At 46.7% G+C, this 22,872-nt stretch overlaps 1 protein-coding gene across 1 annotated transcript in view; it reads left to right on the top strand.

Annotated features, from left to right (window-relative positions):
- Positions 1-22,872, top strand: part of LOC311108070 (1-phosphatidylinositol 4,5-bisphosphate phosphodiesterase beta-4-like) — a gene marked incomplete at its 3' end in the record, with an annotated part of 95,556 nt that overhangs the window by 49,066 nt on the left and 23,618 nt on the right. The window contains exons 5-18 of the mRNA XM_084150716.1: positions 7,935-8,078; positions 10,560-10,639; positions 10,948-11,001; positions 11,096-11,177; positions 13,656-13,756; positions 16,106-16,163; positions 17,318-17,426; positions 17,857-18,067; positions 18,163-18,256; positions 18,804-18,883; positions 19,245-19,329; positions 19,542-19,632; positions 19,806-19,901; positions 20,874-21,031. Coding sequence (XP_084006842.1) covers positions 7,935-8,078; positions 10,560-10,639; positions 10,948-11,001; positions 11,096-11,177; positions 13,656-13,756; positions 16,106-16,163; positions 17,318-17,426; positions 17,857-18,067; positions 18,163-18,256; positions 18,804-18,883; positions 19,245-19,329; positions 19,542-19,632; positions 19,806-19,901; positions 20,874-21,031 — 1,443 coding nt within the window. The remainder of the gene's footprint in view (positions 1-7,934; positions 8,079-10,559; positions 10,640-10,947; positions 11,002-11,095; positions 11,178-13,655; positions 13,757-16,105; positions 16,164-17,317; positions 17,427-17,856; positions 18,068-18,162; positions 18,257-18,803; positions 18,884-19,244; positions 19,330-19,541; positions 19,633-19,805; positions 19,902-20,873; positions 21,032-22,872) is intronic.

Below are 22,872 nucleotides of genomic sequence, written 5' to 3'. Positions count from 1 at the left end.
ACAATCTTGTCCCTGACATCCTTGGAGAGCTCTTTGGTCTTGGCCATGGTGGAGAGTTTGGAATCTGATTGATTGATTGCTTCTGTGGACAGGTGTCTTTTATACAGGTAACGAACTGAGATTAGGAGCACTCCCTTTAAGAGTGTGCTCCTAATCTCAGCTCGTTACCTGTATAAAAGACACCTGGGAGCCAGAAATCTTTCTGATTGAGAGGGGGTCAAATACTTATTTCCCTCATTAAAATGCAAATCAATTTATAACATTTTTGACATGCGTTTTTCTGGATTATTTTGTTGTTATTCTGTCTCTCACTGTTCAAATAAACCTACCATTAAAATGATAGACTGATCATTTCTTTGTCAGTGGGCAAACGTACAAAATCAGCAGGGGATCAAATACTTTTTTCCCTCACTGTATCTTAGACCAGGTACAGCTACAGGTAACTGCCAAAATAAAGGAAACCGCAACTTAATAAGGCCTTGGGCCACCACGACCCGCCAGAACAGCTTCAATGCGCCTTGGCATAGATTCTACAAGTGTCTGTGTCAAAAGAACCGATGTGGATGTGGTGGAGGAGTCAGGCGCAGGACACAGAGGATTCGTCCAAAATACTTTACTAGTCCAAAGTGCAACAAAACAATACACGACCTCGAAAACAAACGGAGGCGAGGGAATTACGCAACATGCGTAAAACAATAAACAAAACTAACAGAGCGCAAACACGCAGCTCCGCACGACAGGCAAACAACAACACACAATCTAACTAATACAAAACAGGGAACTTATAAGACACGTAATCAGAACACAAACAGACACAGGTGTACAAGACAGACTAAAGCAATCACACCACGAAACATACAACGGTGGCAGCTAGTACTCCAGGGACGGCGAACGCCGAAGCCTGCCCGAACCAGGAGGAGGAGCAGTCTCGGCCGAAACCGTGACAGTACCCCCCCCTTGACGCGCGGCTCCAGCCGTGCGCCGACCCCGGCCTCGGGGACGGCCAGGAGGACGCGGACCCGGGCGCGTGGGATGCCCACGGTGGAACTCAGTCAGGAGGGATGGATCGAGGATGTCCCTCCTAGGCACCCAGCACCGTTCCTCCGGACCGTACCCCTCCCACTCCACGAGATACTGGAGACCACTCATCCGGCGCCTCGAGTCCAAGATGGTCCGGACCCTGTACGCCGGGGCCCCCTCGATGTCCAAAGGGGGCGGAGGGGTCTCTCCTATCTCATCTTCTTGGAGTGGGCCAGCTACCACCGGCCTGAGAAGAGACACATGGAACGAGGGGTTAATATTTTTGTATTCAATAGGCAGTTGTAACCTGTAACACACCTCGTTCAATCTTCTCAGGACTTTGAAGGGCCCCACAAACCGCCGACCCAGCTTCCGGCAGGGCAGGCGGAGGGGCAGGTTTCGAGTCGAGAGCCAGACTCGATCTCCCAGTGCGTACACCGGTCCCTCACTGCGGTGGCGATCGGCGCTCTTCTTTTGTTGACGGATGGCCCGCTGCAGATGGACATGGGCAGCGTCCCACGTCTCCTCCGACCACCGAATCCACTCGTCCACCGCAGGGGCCTCGATCTGGCTCTCGTGCCACGGTGCCAGGACCGGCTGATACCCTAAAGCACACTGGAAAGGTGTTAAACCGGTGGAGGAGTGGCGGAGAGAGTTCTGGGCCATCTCGGCCCAGGGGATATACCTGGACCACTCCTCCGGCCGGTCCCGGCAATAGGACCTCAAAAACCTACCCACATCCTGGTTGACTCGTTCAACCTGCCCATTGCTCTCTGGGTGGTACCCCGAGGTAAGGCTCACAGAGACCCCCAAGCGTTCCATGAACGCCCCCCCAGACTCTGGAGGTAAACTGGGGACCTCGGTCAGACACAATATCCTCGGGGACCCCATAGTGCCGGAACACGTGGGTAAATAGGGCCTCGGCGGTCTGTAGGGCAGTAGGGAGACCCGGCATTGGGAGGAGACGACAGGCCTTGGAAAACCGATCCACAACGACCAAAATGGTGGTATTCCCCTGGGAAGGGGGTAGGTCGGTCACAAAATCCACCGAGAGGTGGGACCATGGTCGTTGTGGAACGGGCAGGGGACGTAACTTACCCCTGGGCAAATGTCTAGGCGCCTTACACTGGGCGCACACCGAGCAGGAGGAGACATAAACCCTCACATCCTTAGCTAACGTTGGCCACCAGTATTTCACGCTAAGGCAGTGCACTGTCCGGCCAATACCTGGATGTCCAGAGGAGGGTGATGTATGAGCCCAATAAATAAGACGATCACGAACCTCGAGCGGAACGTACTTCCGCCCCACAGGACACTCGGGGGGAGTAGGGTCGGCACGCAGTGCCCGCTCGATTTCCGTATCGACCTCCCATACCACCGGAGCCACCAGACAAGACTCCGGCAGTATGGAAGTGGGCTCAATGGACCTCTCCTCTGTGTCATACCGCCGGGACAGGGCGTCTGCCTTACCATTCTGGGACCCTGGGATGTATGTGATCTTAAAAACAAACCGGGTCAGGAACATGTTCCACCTAGCCTGACGAGGGTTCAATCTCCTAGCTGCCCGGATGTACTCCAGGTTACGGTGATCGGTCAGAATGAGGAAAGGGTGTTGAGCCCCCTCAAGCCAATGCCTCCACACCTTTAGGGCCTGGACTACAGCTAACAGCTCCCTGTCCCCAACGTCATAATTGCGCTCCGCCGAGCTGAGTTTCTTCGAGTAGAACGCACAGGGGCGGAGCTTAGGTGGCGTGCCGGACCGTTGTGACAGGACTGCCCCAATACCGGTCTCGGACGCGTCTACCTCTACTTGGAATGGTAAAGAGGGATCCGGATGCGCCAGCACCGGGGTTGAGGTGAACAGGTTCTTCAGTTTGACAAATGCCCTGTCCGCCTCAGCTGACCACTGCAGACGAACCGGACCCCCCTTTAACAGGGACGTAATGGGCGCTGCAACCTGTCCAAAGCCCCGAATAAAACTCCGGTAGTAATTAGCAAAACCCAAGAACTGCTGCACCTCTTTTACAGTGGTTGGAGTTTGCCAATTACGCACGGCCGACACACGGTCTACCTCTATCTCCACACCAGATGCGGACAACCGATAACCCAAAAAGGAGACGGACTCCTGGAAGAACAGGCATTTCTCTGCCTTGACATACAAGTCATGCTCCAACAGTCTTCTCAACACTCGGCGCACCAGGGCTACATGCTCGGCTCGTGTAGAAGAGTACACTAGGATGTCGTCGATGTACACTACCACACCCTGCCCATGCATGTCCCGGAAAATCTCATCAACAAAGGATTGGAAGACTGAAGGAGCATTCATTAGCCCGTATGGCATGACGAGATACTCGTAATGACCCGAGGTGGTGCTAAATGCCGTTTTCCATTCATCCCCCTCCCTAATGCGCACCAGATTGTACGCGCTCCTGAGATCCAACTTTGTGAAGAACTGCGCTCCGCGTAATGACTCCGTCATAGTCTCAATCAGTGGAAGAGGGTAACTGTACTTAACCGTGATCTGATTGAGACTACGGTAATCAATACACAGGCGCAAACCCCCGTCCTTCTTCTTCATAAAGAAGAAACTTGAGGAAACCGGGGAAGTGGAGGACCGTATGTATCCCTGTTCCAAGGACTCGGCTATGTAAGTCTCCATAGCCGCTGTCTCCTCTTGAGACAGGGGATACACACGGCTCCGCGGAAGAGCCGCTCCTGTTTGGAGATTTATCGCACAGTCCCCCTGTCTATGAGGTGGTAGCCGTGTTGCCCTCGTCTTGCTGAACACGAGTGCTAAGTCCTCATACTCAGGGGGAATGCGCATTGCGGGCACTTGGTTCGGACTCTCAACCGAGGTCGCCCCTAAGGAAACACCTAGACATCTCCCTACACACTGGGCAGACCACTCCATAAGAGCCCTCTGTTGCCACGCAATGGTAGGATCATGGGTGCTTAACCAGGGAAGCCCCAACACCACGGGGTACGCAGGAGAGTCAATCAGATAAAACTGAATGATCTCCTCATGACCCCCCTGCGTCGTCATAGTAAGTGGTGTTGTGACTTCTCTGATCAGCCCCGACCCCAACGGCCGGCTGTCTAAGGCGTGGACAGGAAAGGGGGCTTCTACCGGCCGAAGGGGAATTCCAAACCTATAACAAAATGCCCGATCAATAAAATTCCCAGCTGCGCCTGAATCTACTAGCGCCTTATGCTGGGAATGAGGTGCCACCTGTGGAAAACTCACAGGAATACTCATGTGACCAACAGAAAGCTCTGGGTAAGTGGGGCGCCTACTCACCTGAAATGACTCCCCAGTGCGTGACCTGTTGTCCCCTCTCCCAGGAGACCCTCCCCAGCACCTGGCCGCGGTGTGTCCTCCACGGCCACAGTTGGTGCAGGGGGTGGCCCCCCTCGGGTTCTCTCTCCTCCTCTCTCTAGCGCCAGCACCCCCGAGCTCCATGGGAATCGGCTCGGAGGTGCTGGAGGGTGGAATGGTCGGCCCCCACTCGGGACGTCCGCGGGTAGCCAGCAGGGTGTCGAGACGTATGGAGATGTCCACCAACTGGTCGAATGATAGGTTGGTGTCCCTGCAGGCCAGCTCACGACGAACGTCCTCTCGTAGGCTGCACCGGTAATGGTCGATGAGGGCCCTCTCATTCCACCCCGCATCCGCCGCTAGCGTCCGGAACTCCAGTGCGAACTCCTGTGCGCTCCTCTTCCCCTGTCGGAGGTGGAACAGACGCTCCCCCGCCGCTTTCCCTTCAGGTGGGTGATCGAAGACAGCCCTGAAGCGGCGGGAGAACTCCGCGTAGGTGATGGTAGCGGCGTCTATTCCCCTCCATTCGGCGTTGGCCCACTCCAACGCCTTGCCGGATAGACAGGAGATGAGGGCGGAGACGCTCTCGTATCCCGAGGGCGCTGGGTGTATGGTAGCCAGGTAGAGTTCCACCTGCAGGAGGAACCCCTGACACCCGGCTGCAGAACCGTCATATGCCCTCGGGAGCGAGAGCCGAATGCCACTGGGTTCCGGTGCTGAGAGAGGAGGACTGGCCGTTGGTGATGGGATGGAGTAAGAAGGCGTAGGCACCTCTCCAGTCACCAACCGGCGCAGAGTGTTGGACACCTCGTCCATGGCGGCCCCAAGTTGCCGGATCATGGTGTCTTGATAGCTGATCTGCTCTTCCAGCGACTTGGGTGCCGCCGCTGCTCCTGCTGACTCCATAGTTGGTGTGTTGTTCTGTCAAAAGAACCGATGTGGATGTGGTGGAGGAGTCAGGCGCAGGACACAGAGGATTCGTCCAAAATACTTTACTAGTCCAAAGTGCAACAATACAATACACGACCTCGAAAACAAACGGAGGCGAGGGAATTACGCAACATGCGTAAAACAATAAACAAAACTAACAGAGCGCAAACACGCAGCTCCGCACGACAGGCAAACAACAACACACAATCTAACTAATACAAAACAGGGAACTTATAAGACACGTAATCAGAACACAAACAGACACAGGTGTACAAGACAGACTAAAGCAATCACACCACGAAACATACAACGGTGGCAGCTAGTACTCCAGGGACGGCGAACGCCGAAGCCTGCCCGAACCAGGAGGAGGAGCAGTCTCGGCCGAAACCGTGACAGTCTGGAACTCTATTGGAGGGATATGACACCATTCTTCCTAGAGAAATTCCATAATTTGGTGTTTTGTTGATGGTGGTGGAAAACGCTGTCTCGGGAACCGCTTCAGAATCTTCAGAATCTGACAGAAGTGTTCAATTTGGTCAAAGAGTTGAGCAGTCTTCGTTACTGAAGCTTCTGCCAAGCGTGCCCCAACAATCACCCCTCTTTCAAAGCCGCTGAGATCTCTTCTTCTAGCCATGGTAGCCAAAATAATGGGCAACTGAGCCTGCCTATAATTTTTATAATGGGTTGTTAATTGCTTAATTAACTCAGGAACCACACCTGTGTGGAAGCACCTGCTTACTGTGTATCACTTTTTTTACTCAAGTGTTTATTTTATTTTGGCAATTACCTGCACATTCAACAACATTAAATATTTCATACTTTAATGTCTATAACCCCCTTGTAGCTGTATCTAAAGCGTGTTATTTAGCCTTGGATGATGGTTCTTATCTGCGAGGGATACTGTAACAATACCTTTAGAATATAGTTAGTTAGTTGCCTCAATAGAACAGTTAAAACAGACAGAAAGATATTGAGTACTCTTTCATGGAAACAAATGTATTTAGGTTGAATGGTTGTGGGAAATGCGCTTGTAAGCATGCATTCTTTGTCAATGTCTAGGCTGTTCTGTATCCCTGAACGTTTTTTCTGCTTTCTTTAACCACAGAGGATTCCTTTCATGAACATCAGGGCTGAACGCACACACACATGCCCACGCACGCACATGCGCACACACACAACACACACACACACACACTCACACACAAAAACACACAGCTATGTCTTACAATACTTGTGAATACTTTTTGGGGACCAACAATTGATTCCCATTCAAAATCCTATATTCCCTAACCCTAACCCTAACCTTCACCTTAAACCTAACTCCTAACCTTAAACCTAAGAGCTAACCCTAACTCTAACCCTAAACCTAACCTCTAAACCTAAAATAGCCTTTTTTCAAGCGAGGACCGGCAAAATGTCCTCACTTCTCTGAATTTTTGTTGGTTTACTATTCTTGTGAAGACTTCTGGTACTCAAAAGTATAGTAAAATGTGTACACACACACACACACACACACACACACACACACACACACACACACACACACACACACACACACATACACACACACACACACACACACACACACACACACACACACACACACAGCTACTCCTTCCATTAAATGTAGACTCCCTCAGTAATTCCATGGTCGTGTCCTGCTGCAGTGTAATATTTGGCATCATGCGGGCAACATGAATTATGGAAGGCCCTGGGGTCCTGAGGGAGTGCCCATACAGATGCCTGACTATAATTAAGGTGTGCTTTCTCAAAAACGCCTGAGAATAAACCACTCGCTCAGCTCCGAACAAATACTCAAACATCTGAAAACACTCCTTGGTGTGTGTGCATGGATCACGAGGTAGTGTGTGTATTGTTGACAGAACGGGAGGTACTCTACGTTTGAGACAGTGTGCGTGACTGTGTCTGTGTATGGCGTACGTGTGGTGTGTGTGTAAGGCCGTGTCCCTCCCTGTCCGTGTTTGGTAAGGATACGTGCTCTTCTTGGTAAACAACAGACAAAGAGCAACTCATCTCATTGCTGATCTCTATTGGATTGCTAACTCGGTTACACAATCACACAGCTATTGCCGCTAACTCAATGAACAAAGAAAGAAGAATCACATTGATGATATTTGGCTGTATTCGCTTTAATAAACAGAGGCTGGCCTTGCAGAATGAAGCATCTGTTGCTATCCAGCTGATTCAATCACACAACAGATATTCTGGTTGCCCTAGATAGTTCAAAGGATAATGCAAAAAGGGGAATCCTCAACTAACATTTTTTTTATTTTAGTCATTTAGAAAACACTCTTATCCAGAGCGACTTACAGATAGTGAGTGCATCAATTTTTTTCATACTGGCCGCCCGTGGGAATCGAACCCACAACCCTGGCGTTGCAAGCGCCATGCTCTACCAAAATTATATAACATTCTGTCTGAGTCTGTCTTAGACAGATAAAATGGTTAAACAATCTAATGAAAATGTTTTGTAATGATTTGATAAGGTTCTGTTTGTCTTATTCCATCTTTCTGTCTCTCTCTCTCGCTCTCTCTCTCTCCCTCTTCCCCCTCTCTCTCTCTCTCTCTCTCTCTCTCTCTCTCTCTCTCTCTCTCTCTCTCTCTCTCTCTCTCTCTCTCTCTCTCCCCCTCTTCCCCCTCTCTCTAGGACCCTAAGATCCTGTCTTCGTTCGAGGCAGTGGGGAAGAAGGAGGAGGAGTTGGAGGGGTGTGTCATCTGCATCTGCAGCGGCACTGACCTCGTTAACCTCTCCTTCATGTACATGGTGGCTGACAGTCCAGATACTGCTAGGGTAAATACACAACATTAATATAATGTTATTACAGCATTATTACAACATTATATTACAGCATTATTACAACATTAATACAACATTAATACAGCATTACACACTGTAACTGATCCGATTCAACCAGGAATGACTCAGCTAGGGTAAATACACAACATTAAAACCGGCACAACGTTCATACAACAATATTACAACATGAATATAACATTACTCAACTCTAACAGACCTAGTCAACCACTACTTTTGCACATGGTGGTAGTGAACCCAGACAATGCCAGGGTAATGCAATCACACAGCCAGGGTATCTCTCTGTCCCTCTCTCGCTTCCGCTCTCGCTCTCTCAGCTATCTCTTACAGGAGTCATCAGGTTAAACATTGCCTTCTGGTGGTGACAGGGAAAACTGTGGCTAGCCAGCCAGGAAGTTTTAGACGAGTGTTAGAAGTAATGGGTAGATTGGAGTTCTCAATCAACTGAGAGCAGAAGAGGCCTTTATTTTCTGATTACTGAAGAAATGAGCAGATGATATATCAGTGAACAGATGATGGTGAATTGTTTGATGTAGATGTTTTAGTTTGATTAATTATAAGAAATATAAGAGACAGAGAGAGAGAGATAGAGAGAGAGAGAGAGAGAGCGAGGGAGGAAATGGTTAATGTGGTGTTTACACTGTAGAAGACAGAATGCGGAATGCCAAAGGAATGACAATAAACTACTTAGAGTTGCCATCACCAGCTGAGCTTTAAGGTCACACACACACACACACTAACACACGCTCATTCATGCTACCTTGTTCTCTTGCTCTCTCATATACAGACACCAACACACACACACACACTAACACACCATCTCACACACTCAGCAGGTTAGTTGCAGCACCTGAAGCGCTGACACAGTTATTCACATCAACACAGCCTGTGAACAACACACACACACACAGACACACACACATAGCCCAGGAACAAACAGCACTCTGCTTCAAGTATTAAGGGTAATGTGTCAGGTAAAAGAGTTAGAAGCCAGACAAGATTTTTGTTCATCAACCCTGTTTACACACACACAGACAGGATAGCTGTGTGCATGCATCTGCATCTGCTGTTGAGTCGTTGCTGCTTTGAAATTAAACAGAGAGAGGAAATTAAACAAACTCTGTGTGAGAGGAGAGAACACACACACAAAACACAGTGAAGCGGATACGGAGCAGGCCCGTACGTGTGTGTGTGTGTGTATTGTGGAAGTTCACTACAAGACCAAAAGTATGTGGACACCTGCTCGTCGAACATTTCATTCCAAAATCATGGGTATGAATATGGAGTTGGTCCCCCCTTTGCTGCTATAACAGCCTCCACTCTTCGGGGAAGGCTTTTCACTAGATGTTGGAACATTGCTGCGGGGACTTGCCACATTCAGCCACAAGAGCATTAGTGAGGTCGGGCACTGATGTTGGGCGATAAGGCCTGGCTCGCAGTCGGCGTTCCAATTCATCCTAAATGTGTTTGATGGGGTTGAGGTCAGGGCTCTGTGCAGGCCAGTCAAGTTCTTCCAAAACCGATTTCGACAAACCATTTTTGTATGGACCACGCTTTGTGCACGGGGGCATTGTCATGCTGAAACAGGAAAAACCCTTCCCCAAACTGTTGCCACAAAGTTGGAAGCACAGAATCGTCTAGAATGTCATTGTATGCTGTAGCGTTAAGATTTCCCTTCACTGGAACTAAGGGGGCTAGCCCGAACCATGAAAAACAGCCCCAGACCATTATTCCTCCACCAAACTTTACAGTTGGCACTATGCATTGGGGCAGGTAGCGTTCTCCTGGCAACCCAGATTCATCCGTCGGACTGCCACATGGTGAAGGGGGATTCATCACGCCAGAGAACCCGTTTCCACTGCTCCAGAGTCCAATGGCGGCGAGCTTTACACCACTCCAGCCAACGCTTGGCATTGTGCATAGTGATCTTAGGCGTGTGTGTGGCTGCTCGGCCATGGAAACCCATTTCATGGAGCTCCCGACGAACAGTTCTTGTGCTGACGTTGCTTCCAGAGGCAGTTTGGAACTCGGTAGTGAGTGTTGCAACCGAGGACAGACAATTTTTACGCGCTACACGCTTCAGCACTCAGCGGTCTCGTTCTGTGAGCTTGTGTGGCCTACCACTTCGCGGCTGAGCCGTTGTTGCTCCTAGACATTTCCACTTCACAATAACAGCACTTACAGTTGACCGGGGCAGCTCTAGCAGGGCAGAAATATGAAGAACTGACTTGTTGGAAAGGTGGCATCCTATGACACGTTGAAAGTCACTGAGCTCTTCAGTAAGGCCATTCTACTGCCAATGTTTGTCTATGGAGATTTTATACACCTGTCAGCAACGGGTGTGGCTGAAATAGCCGAATCCACTAATTTGAAGGGGTGTCCACATAGTTTTGTATATATAGTGTATGTGTGTGTGAACACTTGTGTTTGTTTGTTTGTTTCTTTCTTTGTTTGCAGAAGTGGACGGAGGGTTTGAGGTCAGTGATCCACAATTTCAGAGCCAATAACGTCTGTCCTATGACCTGCCTCAAGAAACAGTGAGTAGACACCCATTCAAAAGCCTATTTTCCTTAGCCCCTAAACCTAACTCTAACCCTTAACCCCTAACGCTAACTCCTAAACCTAACCCCTAACCCTAATTGTAACCCTAAACCTAACCCCTAAGCCTAAAATTGCCTTTTTCCTTGTAGGGACCGGCTAAATGTCCCCACTTGTCCGAATTGTCCTTGTTTTACTATACTTCTGGTCCTCACAAGGACAGTAAAATCAAAAACACACACACACACACACTCACACTCACACACACACTCACACCTCAATATGTGTTGTCTCTCCTCTTTTTTAGTTGGATGAGGATGTGCTTTTTGACCAACGTGAACGGCAAAATCCCAGTGAGAACGTAAGAGAGACTTCAGTTAGTGATAACATTTATCAGTCATTTGAGTTAATCCAATGGACGTTGCGATGACAGCTGACTCTCCTCTCTGTTTCAGCATCACACGGACATTTGCATCTGGGAAAACCGAGAAAGGAATCTTTCAGGCTCTGAAGGAACTGGGACTGCCTAGTGGAAAGGTGTGTGTGTGTGTGTGTGTGTGTGTGTGTTCATGACATGTGTTTGTCTGATGTTGTGCATGGTCCCTTATTGTAATTCTGCCGTCGGAGCTACCTTCTATCTTCCGAATGATGACCGTAGTGTACACTGTATAGTACTATATTCTTCCCTTGTTAGAACATATATCATGTATCACCAAGTTCTGGCCTGGTTTAGATCTTACCTGTCGGAAAGATATCAGTTTGTCTCTGTGAATGGTCTGTCCTCCGACAAAGCAACTGTACATTTCGGTGTTCCTCAAGGTTCCGTTTTAGGACCACTATTGTTTTCACTATATATTTTACCTCTTGGGGATGTTATTCGAAAACATAATGTTAACTTTCACTGCTATGCGGATGACACACAGCTGTACATTTCAATGAAACATGGTGAAGCCCCAAAATTGCCCTCGCTAGAAGCCTGTGTTTCAGACATAAGGAAGTGGATGGCTGAAAACTTTTTACTTTTAAACTCGGACAAAACAGAGATGCTTGTTCTAGGTCCCAAGAAACAAAGAGATCTTCTGTTAAATCTGACAATTCATCTTGATGGTTGTAAAGTCGTCTCAAATAAAACTGTGAAGGACCTCGGCGTTACTCTTGACCCTGATCTCTCTTTTGACGAACATATCAAGACTGTTTCAAGGACAGCTTTTTTCCATCTACGTAACATTGCAAAAATCAGAAATTTTCTGTCCAAAAATGATGCAGAAAAATTAATCCATGCATTTGTTACTTCTAGGTTAGACTACTGCAATGCTCTATTTTCCGGCTACCCGGATAAAGCACTAAATAAACTTCAGTTAGTGCTAAATACGGCTGCTAGAATCCTGACTAGAACCAAGAAATTTGATCATATTACTCCAGTGCTAGCTTCCCTACACTGGCTTCCTGTTAAGGCAAGGGCTGATTTCAAGGTTTTACTGTTAACCTATAAAGCGTTACATGGGCTTGCTCCTACCTATCTTTCCGAGTTGGTCCTGCCGTACATACCAATACGTACGCTACGGTCACAAGACGCAGGCCTCCTAATTGTCCCTAGAATTTCTAAGCAAACAGCGGGAGGCAGGGCTTTCTCCTATAGATCTCCATTTTTATGGAACAGTCTGCCTACCCATGTGAGAGACGCAGACTCGGTCTCAACCTTTAAGTCTTTACTGAAGACTTATCTCTTCAGTAGGTCATATGATTGAGTGTAGTCTGGCCCAGGAGTGTGAAGGTGAACGGAAAGGCTCTGGAGCAACAAACAGCCCTTGCTGTCTCTGCCAGGCCGGTTCCCCTCTCCACTGGGGTTCTCTGCCTCTAACCCTGTTGCAGGGGCTGAGTCACTGGCTTGCTGGTGCTCTTTCATGCCGTCCCTGGGAGGGGTGCGTCACTTGAGTGGGTTGAGTTACTGACGTGATCTTCCTGTCTGGGTTGGCGCCCCCCCCTTGGTTTGTGCTGTGGTGGAGACCTCTGTGGGCTATACTCGGCCTTGTCTCAGGATTGTAAGTTGGTGGTTGAGGATATCCCTCTAGTGGTGCGGGGGCTGTGCTTTGGCAGAGTGGGTGGGGTTATATCCTTCCTGTTTGGCCCTGTCCGGGGGTTTCTTCGGATGGGGCCACAGTGTCTCCGGACCGCTCCTGTCTCAGCCTCCAGTATTTATGCTGCAGTAGTTTATGTGTCGGGGGGCTGGGGTTAGTTGGTTATACCTGGAGTACTTCTCCTGTCTTATCCAGTGTCCTGTGTGAATTTAAGTATGCTCTCTCTAATTCTCTCGTTCTCTCTTTCTCTCTGAGAACCTGAGCCCTAGGACCATACGTCAGGACTACCGGGCATGATGACACCTTGCTGTCCCCAGTCCGCCTGGCCTTGCTGCTATTCCAGTTTCAACTGTTCTGCCTGCGGTTACGAAACCCCTACCTGTCCCAGACCTGCTGTTTTCAACTCTTAATGATCGGCTATGAAAAGCCAACTGAGAGACCTGAGCCCTAGGACCATACGTCGGGACTACCGGCCGTGGTGACTCCTTGCTGTCCCCAGTCCGCCTGGCCTTGCTGCTATTCCAGTTTCAACTGTTCTGCCTGCGGTTATGGAACCCCTACCTGTCCCAGACCTGCTGTTTTCAACTCTTAATGATCGGCTATGAAAAGCCAACTGAGATTTATTCCTGATTATTATTTGACCATGCTTGTCACTTATGAACATTTTTGAACATCTTGGCATGGTTCTGTTATAATCTTCACCCGGCACAGCCAGAAGAGGACTGGCCACCCCTCATAGCCTGGTTCCTCTCTAGGTTTCTTCCTAGGTTTTCGCCTTTCTAGGGAGTTTTTCCTAGCCACCGTGCTTCTACACCTGCATTACTAGCTGTTTGGGGTTTTAGGCTGGGTTTCTGTACAGCACTTCGAGATATTAGCTGATGTAAGAAGGGCTATATAAAATAAAATTGATTGATTGATTGATTGTTCTTTCCCTCAGAACGATGAGATAGAACATTCAGCGTTCCCCTTCGACATCTTCTATGCCCTGACTCAGAAGATCTGCCCTCGTACTGACATCGAGGAACTCTTCAAGAAAATGTGAGTGGTCACTAACTCTACTCCCCAGATCTCTTCTGCTGTACTCTCCCCTCAATGTCTACCCTGTTCTACTCTAGCCTAGAAAGCTGGCTGCACCCTATATGCTAGTCACATTTGAGTGTGCAGTAAGTGTAGGTCTGAAATTACACAACCAGTGAGCAAAACTGGTTGAGAAGACATCTTGTCAACATCAAAACTGGTTGAAATTATGTATTTTCAACCAGTTTTGCTCACTGGTCAGGCGTTTACAGTACAACATCTATATAGCATTTTATTGCTATGTATTTGGTCTCAACAGCATGGTCTCAACAGTGATTCTTATAGTGGAGAGGTATTTAGTAACAGTTTGTGTTGATAACTGTAGTGTATACACTGTTTATGTGAATGACAGGTGTGAGAGAGAGAGAGACAGAGAGAGAGAGAGAGAGAGAGAGAGAGAGAGAGAAATAAAGAAATAGAGAGATAGAGAGAGAGAGAGTGTTGTTCTACAGTGCATTTGGAAAGTAGTCCCTTTTTCAACATTTTGGATGGATATATATATTTTTTAATCCTCATCAATCTACACACAATACCCCATAATGACAAAGCGAAAACAGGTTTTTAGAAATTTTTGAAAATGTATATAAAAAATAAATAAAGGAAATACCTTATTTACATAAGTATTCAGACCCTTTGCTATGAGACTCAAAATTAAGCTCAGGTGCATCCTGTTTCCATTGATCATCCTTGAGATGTTTCTAGAACTTGATTGGAGTCCACCTGTGGATAATTCAATTGATTGGACATGATTTGGAAAGGCACACACCTGTCAATATAAGGTCCCACAGTTGACAGCGCATGTCAGAGCAAAAACCAAGCCATGAGGTCGAAGGAATTGTCCGTAGAGCTCCGAGACAGGATTGTGTCGAGGCACAGATCTGGGGAAGGGTACCAAAACATTTCTGCAGCATTGAATGTCCCCAAGAACACAGTGGCCTCCATCATTCTTAAATGTAAGAAGTTTGGAACCACCAAGACTCTTCCTAGAGCTGGCTGCCCGGCCAAACTGAGCAGTCGGGGGAGAAGGGCTTTGGTCAGGGAGGTGACCTAGAACCCGATGGCCACTCTGACAGAGCTCCAGAGTTCCTCTGTGGAGATGGGAGAACCTTCCAGAAGGACAACCAATCAGGCCTTTATGGTAGAGTGGCCAGACGGAAGCCACTCCTCAGTAAAAGGCACATGACAGCCCGCTTGGAGTTTGCCAAAAGGCACCTAAAGACTCTCAGACCATGAGAAACAAGATTCTCTGGTCTGACGAAACCAAGATTGAACTCTTTGGCCTGAATGCCAAGCGTCACGGAAACCTGGCACCATCCCTACGGTGAAGCATGGTGGTGGCAGCATCATGCTGTGAGGATGTTTTTCAGCGGCAGGGACTGGGAGACTAGTCAGGATCGATGGAAAGATGAACGGAGCAAAGTACAGAGAGATCCTTGATGAAAACCTGCTCTAGAGCGCTCAGGACCTCAGACTGGGGCGAAGGTTCACCTTCCAACAGGACAACGACCCTAAGCACACAGCCAAGACAACGCAGGAGTGGCTTCGAGACAAGTCTCTGAATGTCCTTGAGTGGCCCAGCCAGAGCCTGGACTTGAACCCAATCGAACATCTCTGGAGAGACCTGAAAATAACTGTGCAGCGACACACCCCATCCAACCTGACATAGCTTGAGAGGATCTGCAGAGAAGAATGGGAGAAACTCCCCAAATACAGGGTGTGTCAAGCTTGTAGCGTCATACCCAAGAAGACTCAAGGCTGTAATCGCTGCCAAAGGTGCTTCAACAAAGTACTGAGTAAAGGGTCTGAATGTGATATTTCCGTTTTTTTTTATTATACATTTGCAAACATTTCTAAAAAACTGTTTTTGCTTTGTCATTATGGGGTATTGTGTGTAGATTGATGAGGATGATATATTTTTTAAATCCATTTTAGAATAAGGCTGTAACGTAACAAAATGTGGAAAAAGTCAAGGGATCTGAATACTTTCCGAATGCACTGTATGTTGGTGTTTGGTTGCGAGATCAAATGTATTAGACAGTCTGCAGCTGCTCTACTAATAACCCCTGGACAACCTAATCTGCCTAATCAGTGACACATTAACACGTTTGTTTTAAACTAACTCAACGGTTTGTGAATGTTCGACCAGTGGTGATGTTAACATGTTCTAGAAATCTTATTATGAAAGTGTAACATGACAGTGCTCTATTTTTACTCTTTAAAAAACCCTTGTGCTTTCTAGTTACTGACTGACTGACTGAGAGGGTTTTTAAGAAACCTAACATTTTGTCTTTCTAATTAATTCCTTTGCAGCAATGGGGACAAAAGTGATTTTTTAAACGTAGACCAGTTAGTCAGCTTTCTGAATGAAGTAAGCTCTTTATCATTCATTAACTTCACTGTGTGAGTGCTTGACCCCTCCCCTCTCACCTGGCATAGGATAGAAGTTGCCCTTAGGCACAGCTCTAGGACCAGTTAACAATTGGGGGGTACAATGCAAAACTGACCTTAAATCATTGTCTAGGGATAACTTCATCCTGCCCCTCTAAACTGCACGCCCCCTTCCCCAACCTATTTCTCCCCAGCCCTGCATACTTGTGACTGATTGTGTAACCCTGGCAACCTGGGGAGGGAGGGGCTCCCTGTTCGGCCATCTTGCCTGGTCCTTGCTGCCTGTCTGCTAGTTGTCTCTGCTTTGCCTGAAAACGTACCTGCTTCCACTTCTTTCTTCTGTACGTGTGCCTGCTTCTCTTTCTCTGTGTGCAATGCTGAAGTGAATCCCCAGTAGTACAAAGGCTCTGAAAAATGTGGTCCCTCCGTGGTGTTGTCATGATCCCTGCTGGTGTGTGAATCTCTCCCCTCTCTTCTTGTAAGACCACACACTCCCTACCTTTGGCTACACACACATCTCTTCTCCCCATCTCATTGCAGTAGCTCTGTACCAGTAACTGTGGCTTTTTGTTTTTTCATTTGAACACCCACAAATGAAAGATGTGTTTGTAGTAGATAGTACTAGATCCATTGTCACTGTGTCAGTGTAAGGTGTCAACCCTCTTTTGTTTGTAAGTGTCAGCTGCGTGTGTGTTTTAATTGTTGTCTATTGTCATAATGGTCCCGATCCTAATCTGAGAAATGTAACAGAGGTGGTTCGGTGAGCAACACTCACATGATGAGTAGCTTAACCCTTGTGTATGACCTGAAAACTGGCGTTAGCTCCACTAATGCCTAAATTAGTACAGCGGGCTAAAATAGCCTTGTGGCACGCAGAAGACACCGGGTTCAAACTCAGTTGGTCACGTGACTTGTGCACATACATTTTCTCGAATGTAGCCTAAAACAATAAACATGTTACTTGGAAGTTTAGCAGAAATCAGACATTAGTGTCCATGGGAGATTTGGCAGAAGTTTGAGTTACATGCACATTTCTCAAGTTAGGAATGGGTCCAATGTTCTTAGTGTGCAATGACGTGTGTGTGTGTGTGTGCTTGTGAGTGAGACGGTGTTGTGTATCATTGCGTTCTCCAGAACCAGCGCGACCCGCGGCTAAACGAGATCCTGTTCCCCTTCTACGAACCTAAACGAGCCATGCAGATCATCGAGAAGTACGAGAGAGACCCCGACCTTAAGAAGAAAGGTGAGAGAATGGGATGGATGGATGGGGAGAGAGAGAGAGAGAGAGAGAGAGAGAGAGAGAGAGAGAGAGAGAGAGAGAGAGAGAGAGAGAGAGAGAGAGAGGAGCACTGCTGCCCTCTTCTGGTGAATAACAAAATAGCACCACCACCCTCAAACTAATGTACATTTTAGTCATTTAGCAGACGCTCTCATCCAGAGCGACATACAGTTAGTGAGTGCATACATTTTTCATACTGGCCCCCCCGTGGGAATCGAACCCACAACCCTGGCCTTGCAAGCACCATGCTCTACCAACCGAGCTACAGTGTACCCACATGTGTGAGCGTTGAGGAAAAGCTAAGTCAAAGAGTGTATGTTAAACACACACTCTTAGACACCCTTTTACTCCCTCCTCCCCCTCTCCTCCTCCTCCTCCTCCTCCTCTCCCCCAGGCCGTATGTCCAGTGATGGCTTCTGCAGGTACCTGATGTCAGATGAGAATGCCCCGGTGTTCCTGGACTGCCTGGAGCTCTACCAGGACATGGAGCAGCCGCTGGCCCACTACTTCATCGCCTCCTCCCACAACACCTACCTGAACGGGAGGCAGTTCGGAGGGAAGTCCTCCGTGGAGATGTACAGACAGGTGCTGCTCTCCGGCTGCAGGTAGGGGGGTGGAGAGGGGGGTGGATGGGGGTGGTGGTTTACAGACTATGTTTTATATATAGTTTGTAAACTGTTTTGTATGTGTATGATCTCAGGTGTGTAGAGCTGGACTGCTGGGATGGTAAAGGAGAAGACCAGGAGCCTATTATCACTCACGGGAAGGCCATGTGTACTGACATCCTCTTCAAGGTACATACACAGTCTCATGCACGCACACATACATACACAGACACACACACATTTACATTTACATTTACGTCATTTAGCAGACACTCTTATCCAGAGCGACTTACAAATAGGTGCATTCACCTTATAGCCAGTGGGATAACCACTTTACAATGTTTTTTATTTTTTATTTTTATTTATTTTTATTATTTAGGGGGGGGGGGTTGGAGTAAAGGGGGGGGGGGGGGGGGGGGGGGGGGGGGTAGAAGGATTACTTTATCCTATCCCAGGTATTCCTTAAAGAGGAACACACACACACACACACACACTCACTCACTCAAAGAATGAAGACGATATGTCAGAATGTTGTATTCATTACGTATGGCAAGTCTGCCCTCTTGTGTTGATAGATTGATACTGCATCTGATTGCGACCTGCAGCTCCATTTGAAGTTACACTGTAGTTATTGATCAGATACTCATATCCAGAGAGACTTAAAGAAAATGATAAATAATGGATCCAGTGTGATTTCAACATCAATCCCCATGTTGCTGTTTCCCCCCTCAAACAGGACGTGATCTCAGCCATCAGGGAAACAGCCTTTGTGACGTCTGAGTATCCTGTGATCCTGTCATTTGAAAACCACTGCAGGTAGGATTTCACAATGATCCAGAATATTTTTGACCATTTTATACATAACAATGTTATTATTTAATCCTGCACACCTGATCGAAATGACATGTAACTATTATTGCATTTGATTTAATGACAAAAGAAGAGGTAAAAAAGGGAACTAACGCTCGCACTAGTCTTTTCATACTAGCACTGACTTTGCTAATAACTATAGTAAGGAAAATATTTACTTACTATGACTGTGATATGTGGTTGTCTCACCTAGCTACCTTAAGATGAATGCACTAACTGTTAAGTCGCTCTGGATAAGAGCGTCTGCTAAATGACAAAAATGTCAATGGAAATGTCTTGATGCAATGTTTGATCATGTGTGTTTCAGTAAACCCCAGCAGTACAAGATGGCTCGGTATTGTGAGGAGATCTTTGGAGACTACCTACTGAGGCATCCTCTCGAGGGATACCCTGTGAGTCCACCTTCTAGCACACTATATATCTATACCTGTCTATTTCCTGTCTACAGTGTCTACATCTGTATCTGTACTGTGTCTGATAGTTGATGATGATTGAACACAATACGATTATGGATGTAATGTTTCCAAGCTACAAAAAATGAACCATTTACTGTAAATGTCTTCAGTCATTTGATGAAAAACGTAACGTTTGTTGTTGTTGCCAGGTTGAAGCGGGCCGTCCCTTGCCTTCTCCCAACGACCTCAAACGCAAAATCCTCATCAAAAACAAACGCTTGAAACCAGAGGTGGAACAGAGTACGTTAACAGCGACAGTCTTGTCTTTCACACGACTGTTAACTTTATGCAATAATCATTTTATTTCCCTTAGTTTCATACAGATCTTGCTACTGCTGGACTTGCCTGTTCTGGGTCATTCTGTGTGTTGTTTTTTGATTGACATACAGTATGCTGACTTGTGTGTTCTACAGAGCAGTTAGAGTCCTTTAAGAAGCACATGGAGGCAGGAGAGACCAACACACCAGCCATCTTACTGGGAGCAGAGACAGAGGAAGATGTGGAGAACGGTGAGTGTGTGTGTGCAGATGCGCGCGTGTTTATGTGTGTGTACACCTGTTCTTCTTCTTGTTCTGGTGTGTAGTCACTTTGAATGCTGAGATATTCAGGCACTTTGAATCGGTTGAGTGGAGTAGATGTGTGTCTTTGTGACCAGTGCGGTTTCTACACTCTTAGGGGGAAAAAATATGCTATCTAGAAACTAAAAGTGTTCTTCGGCTGTCCCCATAGGAGAACCCTTTGAATAACCATTTTTGGTTCCAGGTAGAACCCTTTTGGTTCCAGGTAGAAACCTTTTGGGTTGTATGTAGAACCCTTTCCACAGAGGGTTTTACATGGAACCAAAAAGGGTTGTCCTATGGAGACAGCTGAAGAACCCTTTTTTCTAAAAGTGTAGACATAAGCGACATAAGCAGCCGCTTAGGAAGTCATTCGGGGTCTCAACTTACTGTTAGTTAGGGTAGCAGAATACACAGCGTGCAGTTTCTAAATGTGGTAGTTTATCATCAGTTTTTCTCTTGTTATGTCAGTCACTGACAGTCACTCAATTAGCCCATGTCAGCTAACATTTTATAGATTTTTTTTTGTCTTGCCAGCTATCTAAACGTTATAGTAATCATGGTTGAATTACTGACCAGGCACGCAAGGCACGTGCCCAGTGGCCCTGACCTCCAGGGTGCCGCCATTTGATTTTGTTAGTCACTCTCATTCAGAAATCATATGAACATGGCATATGTCATGGTAAAATGTGTAGAATTGCAGGAAATTAGCTTTAATACGGCAAAGTTTTCTCTCCACCCCATGGCAAAATGTGTAGAATTGCAGGACACTTTTCACTTTTAAGCTTCACATTTTTCTCTCCGTCACCAAGAGTGGGGCCACTAAAATGTTTTCACCTCAAGGTGGGGGGCCCCAACAACCAAATCCCTGTTTTGGACGGTGTATGTGTTGGAGGGTAACCGTGTGTGTTCCTGCATCTGTAGCTCTAGGTGATGTGAAGGATGTGATTCCTGACTTGAAGACCAGTACCTCAGAGGAGCCTAGTGAAGAGAACAGCCTCAGCACCAGTGTTAGTATCAGTGACAGTGTCAGTGTGAACAAAGACAGAGAGGAGAAGGAGAGGGACAACAGCATCAAAAAGGTATACATTTTGTAAATAGAATTTGTGTTTTGAGCTAAGACTTAGTAACCTATGACCCAAAAAGAGTCTCTGTGTTCTTTTGTGTGTTCAGGTGGTGACAGAGATACATTATGTACATGTCATGTAGATATAGTATATTTGGTCTGTAGTACAGTGTCTTCAGAAAGTATTCACACCCCTTGACTTGACAAAGTGGGATTAACATAGATTTAATTGTAATTTTTTGTCAACGATCTACACAAAATACTCTGTAATGTCAAAGTGGAAGAAAGATTTCAACATTTGTATTTAATTAATGGGAAAAAAAACACTAATATATTTTGATTAGATAAGTATTCAACCCCCTGAGTCAATACATTGTCACGATCGTTCATTAACGAGAAGGACCAAGGCGCAGCGTGATATGTATTCATATTTATTTACGTACTGAACACACAATGAAACGTGAAGTCCAAGGTAGACAAAATAACATACCTCACACGGAACAAGATCCCACAACTGACTGGTGCCAAAAGGCTGCCAAAGTATGGGCCCCAATCAGAGACAACGAGCTACAGCTGCCTCTGATTGGGAACCACCCTGGCCAACATAGATCTAAACGATCTAGAAACTAAACATAGAAATAAACACAACACAAAATATACACACCCTGACTCAACAAATAACCGTTCCCTGAGTCAGGGCGTGACATACATGTTAGAGTCACCTTTGGCAGTGATTACAGCTGTGAGTCTTTCTGGGTTAGTCTCTAAGAGCTTTGCAAACCTATGTTGTACAATATCTGCCCATGATTCTTTTTAAATTCTTCAAGCTCTGTCAAGTTGGTTGTTGATCATTGCTAGACAGCCATTTTCAAGTCTTGCCATATATTTTCAAGCAGATTTATGTCAAAACTGTAACTAAGCCACTTAGGAACATTCAATGTTGTCTTGGTAAGTAACTCCAGTGTATATTTGTGTCACGTTCGCTTAAGGAGGAGGACCAAGGCGCAGCGTTGCGGGTGAACATATTTATATTTATTAACTAGATCACACGATCAAAACAATGAACGAAACGTGAAGTCCTTCGATACACAAACCAAAAGGAACAAGAAACCACAACACAAAGTGAAAAGACCGATAGTTAAATATGGCTCCCAATCAGAGACAACCAGCTGACACTCGTTGCCTCTGATTGGGAGTCACTCAGGCCAACCTAGACATACAAAACATAGACTTACACACCCTGGCTCAACATAACATAGTCCCCAGAGCCAGGGCGTGACAATTTGGCCTTGCATTGTAGGTTATTGTCCTGCTGAAAGGTGGATTTATCTCCCAGTGTCTGTTGGAAAGCAGACGAAACCAGTTTTTCCTCTAGGATTTTGCCTGTGCTTAGCTCAGTGACAAGCATACCCATAACATGATGCAGCCACCACCATGCTTGTATGAAGACTGGTACTCAGTGATGTGTCGGATTTGCCCCAAACATAATACTTTGTATTCAGGACAAAAGGTTAATTTCTTTGCAGTATTACTTTAGTGCCTTATTGCAAACAGGGTGCATGTTTTGGAATATTTTTATTCTGTACAGGCTTCCTTCTTTTCACTATGTAATTTAGGTTAGTATTGTGGAGTAACTACAATGTTGTTCATCCATCCTCAGTCTTCTCCTATCAGAGCCATTTACAGTGGGGAGAACAAGTATTTGATACACTGCCAATTCTGCAGGTTTTCCTACTTACAAAGCATGTAGAGGTCTGTAATGTTTATCATAGGTACACTTCAACTGTGAGAGACGGAATCTAAAACAAAAATCCAGAAAATCACATTGTATGATTTTTAATTCATTAATTTGCATTT

This window comes from Coregonus lavaretus (assembly GCF_964263955.1).
Source record: "Coregonus lavaretus genome assembly, chromosome: 33".
NCBI classification, from domain to species: Eukaryota; Metazoa; Chordata; class Actinopteri; order Salmoniformes; family Salmonidae; genus Coregonus; species Coregonus lavaretus.
Note: the sequence above shows the minus strand (reverse complement) of the source record. Positions and strands in the feature narration are given on the sequence as shown.